Below are 6640 nucleotides of genomic sequence, written 5' to 3' on the forward strand. Positions count from 1 at the left end.
CTGGGATCTCCCACTCAGTCTGTCAGCGTGAGATGATACCCTTTTTCTCCAATCATATTTCTTCATAATTTATTGAACCTCAGCATAAAAATGGACACTTTCCCCATCACTTTGGGAGGTTGGGGTGGGCAGATCACAAGGTCAGGAGTTCAACACCAGCTTGGCCAACATGGTAAAACCCTGTCTCTGGTAAAAATACAAAAAATTAGCCGGGTGTGGTGTCAGGTGCCTGTAATCCCAGCTACTTGGGAGGCTGAGGCAGGAGAATTGCTTGAACCTGGGAGGCAGAGGTTGCAGTGAGCCAAGATTATGCCATTGTACTCAGCCTGGGGGACAGAGCAAGACTCTATCTCAAAAATAAAATAAAAAATAGGATACTTTCTCATGTATCTTGGGGTCTTCACTCTGAGGGATCCTGTGTGTACACATTATATAAATTTGAATGCCTTTTCTCCAATTAATTTTCATTTGTCAGTTGACTTCTCAGTAAAACTTTAGAGGGCCACAGAGAACTTTTCCCTTGGCCCTAATAGTCTTTCCAGGCTAAGGAATATATGCAAATTAGTGATATAGGTAATTTTATTGTCCATACTATATGCTAGTTCTTAGAGGGTAGAATTTGTTTATTTATCATGGAATTTGAATTTTGTATAGTTGGTGTTTGTCATGTTTTTTTAAAATTCCATTTCAGGTTTTGGGGTACATGTGATGAACATGCAAGATTGTTGCATAGGTACACACATGGCAGTGCAGTTTGCTGCCTTCCATCCCCTCACCTGTATCTGTCATTTCTCCCCATGCTATCTCTTCCCACCTCCCCACCCCCCATCCCTCCCCCATTTCCCCCCAACGGACCCCAGTGTGTAGTGCTCCCCTCCCTGTGTCCATGTTTATTAATTCATGAAATGAATAGATAAGAAGATGCACATATGGGAGGAGGGTAGCCTCATTGCCTGATTCGTCTCTCCTCAGCATTGGGTGGTACAAAGTGTGAAGATGCTAACAGGGCTGGCCATAAGCAAAATGTTAGCCAGTGTTGTTTGCTGGAGGTGTCTGTCTTTCATACTCACCTTTTAAAACTCCTTCTGCCCACTTTTAGCCTCATTAGATGCCTCTGCTCCTCAGCACCAAGCACCTATGACTTTATCTACCTTTGCTATTGTGTCGAGACGTCAGTTTTCTGGTGGACTCAGAGTGCCACATTTGATTAACTGTTGGGAAAATGGGGATAGGGAGTATTTATGTCAATGAATGTCTAGCAGTTATCAAGTGTGAGATCATATACATTGAAAGTGGTTCTTTGAGCCCTTGAGATACATCTTTAATGAAACTTCCTTAAACTAAGGATTTTTCCCTTTCCTTCACTCATCAAACAATAAAAACTGTTGTCACCCACTCAGAAGGTATGTACTTCTGTTTTTAATTAAAGCAGGCAAGATTAATACAATAAACAAGTGAATTTTTGTTTCGAGTTAGAAATTAAAAGACTTGTGTTCAAGACTCAACTGCCAAGAATTAGCCATGTACCCTCAGGCAAGTCCTTCAGTATCTGTATAAATTTTGTGCCTGTTATGTAAATTGAGATAATTTTCTGGTATGTAGTTGAGATAGTTACTTGCCCTTTCTGATACCAAGACCATCTGTCTTTAGCCCATTATCATTAATGGTACTTACCATTTTATCTTATGAATATATCACTTGAAGGAATAGACTGTGTTTTATTGGTTTGTATCCTAAATGCTTATCACAATAATTGTTACATTGTATACTCAATAAAATGTCCATTGGTCCAATGAATTTATGAAAATATTTGGAAATTTTCACAGTGCAAAATAAATGTAAGTTGTTTGAGGGAAGCAAGTAGAACTTTACCATGTTTTCCTCTCCTTTGGGCCTGGTAGTTCCTACCTGTGGAGCAATGGCACCAAGCAATCAGTACCAGTCCATATCGACAGATTGGACAGTGCCTAGATGTTGATGCATCTTACAACTTCATCCTTCTGGAAGTGTCCTCACTCCAAAGATCTTGAATTCCCTTTGGCTCATTTGGTGTACAGTGTCATACATTGCTCCTCACGTACAACCACATACTGTTGCACAAGACCTGTAAAAAAATCAAAATGTTGAGTATTTATTCTGACACATTTTGCATGCATCCAAGTGCTCCAGGCTTATGACTTTTCCATAATTATACCAGAGGACTTGCGATCTTATTACATACCAGACATTACGTAGTCACATAAATTAACTCATTCTATCCTCATATGTCTATGATGTAGGTACTATTGTTATCTCCATAGTCAAAATGGAGTTATATCAAAATGGAGAAAATAGTATCTACATCATAGACATGTGAGGATAGATTGGAAGAAAAAAAAGCCGTTTAAGTATTAATATTTTGTCCAAGGTCACAAAGAGTGGCCTAAGTTCTACTATTGGCTGTCTGGCTTGAGTCTAATTACATTATGCTAACTTGTGACTAATTGCTTCAATAGCTGTATTTTTATAATTCATTTTTCTTTTGGGAAGGAGTAATAAAAATCCTGAAGCTTACTTTAACTATGGAATACATACCCTTTACTACTATAGTCCCCCAAAGTTTTAACTGAAGTTCCTTTTATGTGCTTATACTGGTAAGGATAACTCTACAGTATTTATAATTATAAAATATATAAAAAATAGAATTTGGAAGAATGTTCTCATTTATCACTCAGTAAAGGGACTGTTAAATCAACTTTTTTCGTAAAACAAACCAAACCAGAAACCTACTCAAAATCACACACTAAAACTCTAAAGAAATGTTTGATTTAAAATATAGAAGACCCTAGAAAGAGCTACTTTTTCCCTTCTAGCTTAAGTCAAGCCTAGCTTGCTGTGACTGTACCTTTTACAGGAGATGTTAACTATCTTGGTATCAAAATGGTGAAGTTATCATTGTACTGCTTGCTACTCAATTGTCTTGCAAATTGATAATTTTGTACATGTATGTCTCCAGGATGGAAGATGTTGTATTATACACCATCAAATTTTAGCAAATTAGTTATAATACTCTAATACTTTAATATGTGATGAATAAAAAGGCAGAAAACTCATAATTACAATAAGCATTAGGCTATTTCAGAACACCAGTTTTTCACACCTATTTTCTTAGCATACAGCAGCTCAAAAACCATACATTAAGCATAGTTTGAATTGTCCTGAAGTTATATTCTGAAGAGGTTGTAACACTTAAGAACTGACAATGTTAAAAAGGCAAAAGCATTATAACTCACAGACAGCACACAAGACTTTTACTTCATCTACAAAACGTGAGAATTTCAATGTTTTATTTACTACAAGGATAAGGAGGAAAACAGCAAAATAAATTTGATAATATGATTTACACTTTATTACAAGTGATTTTCCTAAAACTCACAACTTTCACATTTGGCTGCGTGAAACAGAGAGAGAGAAAAAAGGGAACTTTCACTAGTTTTAAGTAGTGTAGGCCAACTCACATGATCACTCCAAATGAGAGAGTTTAAATGAGAATGAATACATTTCTTCTAGCTGGGAAAATATTTTCCTTAATTGTGTTTAAATAATTTACCCATAGTGATGAATAAACCCTTGGGCTAGGCTCAGAAACTTCCTCTACCAGCTTGTTTCATAAGAATTAAAAAAATATTTATGTGACATACATGAGATGTATATATATATTTATATATATATTTGGTTGTAATAGTAGAGACAAGGATTTTTAAAAATCCATACTATTTCTCTTTCCGGTCTCTTTCTCCTAAATGCACCTTCTGAGTTTCTTAGGTATGCTTTACAAAGACTATTTTACTTAATGGATTAATGTGTTCATCAACTTTAGCACCCTATGTGTGTGTGAGAATGGGGCTATTTAAACTGCTTCCTCATAGCCTTCCCCTTCATTATGAGTAGTAAAGTTTACTTAGAAAACAATGAGGAAGAAGTACCATAGCCCACAGGCACCTAGGAATGGGCAATTAATTCAGACTGAGAAAATATGGCTCTGGAGAGATACTAAAGTCGTATTGGAAATTTATGAAGTCTAAATGAACCCTTTCTCCCCAGCTTCAGACTTAGATAAGGTGTGAGATGTCAAGGATGTGCATGGACCCTTCAAAAACTGGTATTTTCATCCGTGTTCTTCTCCCTTCCCTCCCCTGCGAGACAAAATATACGGAAATACAAGTGCTTGGTACTACATGCTGTTGAGGCTTAAAAGCCCAACAATAAGCACGCTGTATCCGTTGTTGAGGGGGATCACTTTTCAAATAAACATCACCAGAAGAATCTCTTCAAACGGAGAAAGAAGTCACTCTCCCTCCCCAGAGGCTATGAGGGAAAAGGGAGACAGATATTTCCCCTACTTGCACGTGGGATCTCCCTTTCTCTGCCTTGGGAGGTAGCTGAAAGAAAAGGCAACGCTCAGTCCTCCATGGCAAAGTCTTTGGTCTTCTCCTCCTGGTCTCCCACTTTGTAGCGCAGCAGCACGCGCAGGCGACGGGGGTTGTCCCGGGAGGGCAGCAGCGTGATCTCTCCTGATACGTCCGTGTCTTGCTCCACTTGCACCGGCTCGTTCAGGTAGAGGAGCGCCTGTTTCCAGTGCGTAGCCGGGTGAAAAGGCGAGGTGGACAGCACCAGGGGCTTCTCCGACTCCCCTCCTGGGAAGGTCACCTGGAACCAGATGGCAAAGCCGTGCATGGGCGCCGCGCCATAGCAGCTGCAGCGGAAGCGCCCGCCCACTCCGGCCTCCAGCTCCTGCTCCAGGCCAGCGCGGGAGAGCTCTAGCTGAGCAAAGCGCTGCGGCCGGGCCAGCACGTCCTCGCCGGACAGTCCCTGCACCACGATCTCCGAGTGGCCCATGAGGCAGCGCGTGGCGAAGCCCTCCAGGCAGCTCATGTCCACACCATAGTGCTGCTTCACCTGGCTCCAGAAGCCCAGGCGCCATTCCAGCATCTGGTCGCTGACGGGGGCTATGAAGAGCTCGGCGGAGGCCGGCAGGAGAAGACCGCCTTCCTTCAGCCACTTGGTTCGCGCGTGGAGGACGGAGCTCAGCATGGACTCGTGCAGGAGTCCGTAGCCCATCCACTCGCTCACGATGGCATCCACCTGCTCCGGCAGCTCCACAGTCTCCACCGGGCCCGGCAGGACGTGCACGCGGTCCTCCAGCCCGTTGAACCGCACCACCTCCCGGGCCTGTTGCCAGATGGCGCTGGCCTCCACCGCGTACACGCGCCGGGCGCCGGCCTGGGCACAGAAGATGCTCAGAATGCCGGTGCCCGCTCCCACGTCCAGTACCGTCTTGCCTCGCAGTGCTGCCCAGTTCCGCAGGATGCCCAGGCGGTAGGCATCGGTGCGGACGCGGTCTGCGATCATCTCCTCGTGGACCGAAACGTCCGAGTAGCACTCGTAGTACAGCTGGTCCCGCTCCCGCTTAGTCCTCCGGGGTCGCTCCAGGGCCGCCTCCCGCTCCGCGCCATCTTCCTCTTCAGTTCCCTCCCCTCCTTCGCCGCCGCCCCCCGACTCAAGCTTTCTTTTCTTGGGCTGCGACATCTTGGCCGTCTCGGCCGGCTCCCGGCGTGCGTAGCGCGCCACAGCGCGGGCTCCGGGAAACGGGGGATTCTGGGACTTGTAGTGCGCTCTCGTCCTTCCCACTTCCTGCGGGGTCGCCGGACCGGAGGGCCGGAATGTCTCCGGTGCCTGCCCACGGGAGCCGTTTTGTACTGCTCTTCTGTCGTCCTGGCATCGCTTTTCCCGCCCACCATACCCACCTTCTGAGATCCTTTCATTCCCCCTCCACCCTTAATCACTTTGTTGCTTTCACTCCCTTCCTGAAGTCGACACGCCCACTGGAGACTAATAATCCACCTTTCTCTGCTCAACTCATCTTCACCTTTGTTTTTTTTTGTTTGTTTGTTTGCTTGTTTTTTGAAACTGAGTTTCGCTCTTGTTGCCCAGGCTCGAGTGCAATGGCGCGATCACGGTTCACCGCACCCGGGTTCAAGAGATTCTCCTGCCTTAGCCTCCCGAGTAGCTGGGATTACAGGCATGCACCACCACGCCCGGCTAGTTTTGTATTTTTAGCAGAGACAGGATTTCTCTATGTTGGTCAGGCTAGTCTCGCACTCCCGACCTCGGGTAATCCACCTTCCTCGGGATCCCAAAGTGTTGGGATTACAGGCATGAGCTACCACGCCCAACCTAACTCACCTTGGTTTTATTCCACCGACCATGGCGGCACCATCCACCCACTACCGCCTTACAAGGACAATCGTAGCTCTTAAAGTGCTCCAGATGTGGCCATTTAGAAATTGCACTACTCATTTCTTTTCTGTTTTCAGTGGCGTTAGGATGCAAATGTAACAAAATAAAAACCCAGCAGTACAAAACCTTGGTTCTGATTCCAGTATGACCACTAATTAGTTGGGTGATTTAGAGCAAGTAATAGAATTCTGGTCTTCAATTGCCCATTCACCCACTAGTGAATCTTCATTGCAGTTGGGGAAGAATTACGTTTCTGGTTATACTTAGAAGAACAGGTACTTGGCTTTCAACTCTGCTCTGATAATTCTGTGTGGCTCACTCAAGAGTTAAATCCTGAAAAGTGCAAACTAAAGAGCCATGT

At 44.2% G+C, this 6640-nt stretch overlaps 1 protein-coding gene across 2 annotated transcripts; it reads right to left on the reverse strand.

The window, feature by feature from the left end:
- Positions 1-860: 860 nt before the first annotated feature.
- PRMT6 (protein arginine methyltransferase 6) lies at positions 861-5616 on the reverse strand. 2 transcript variants are annotated; one of them, XM_074381323.1, is made up of 3 exons: positions 4383-5616; positions 1909-2104; positions 861-1211 (listed from the first exon to the last, which is right to left on the reverse strand). In XM_074381323.1, exon 1 carries the CDS (start codon positions 5566-5568, stop codon positions 4441-4443), a length of 1128 nt encoding a protein of 375 aa, XP_074237424.1. In that variant the 5' UTR covers positions 5569-5616; the 3' UTR covers positions 861-1211; positions 1909-2104; positions 4383-4440. The 2 variants fall into 2 exon arrangements, with proteins under 2 accessions (XP_074237424.1, XP_003933425.2); XM_003933376.4 differs by having other exon boundaries at positions 861-2104.
- Between the last annotated feature and the right edge of the window lie 1024 nt (positions 5617-6640).

This window comes from Saimiri boliviensis, chromosome 11 (assembly GCF_048565385.1).
Source record: "Saimiri boliviensis isolate mSaiBol1 chromosome 11, mSaiBol1.pri, whole genome shotgun sequence".
NCBI classification, from domain to species: domain Eukaryota; kingdom Metazoa; phylum Chordata; class Mammalia; order Primates; family Cebidae; genus Saimiri; species Saimiri boliviensis.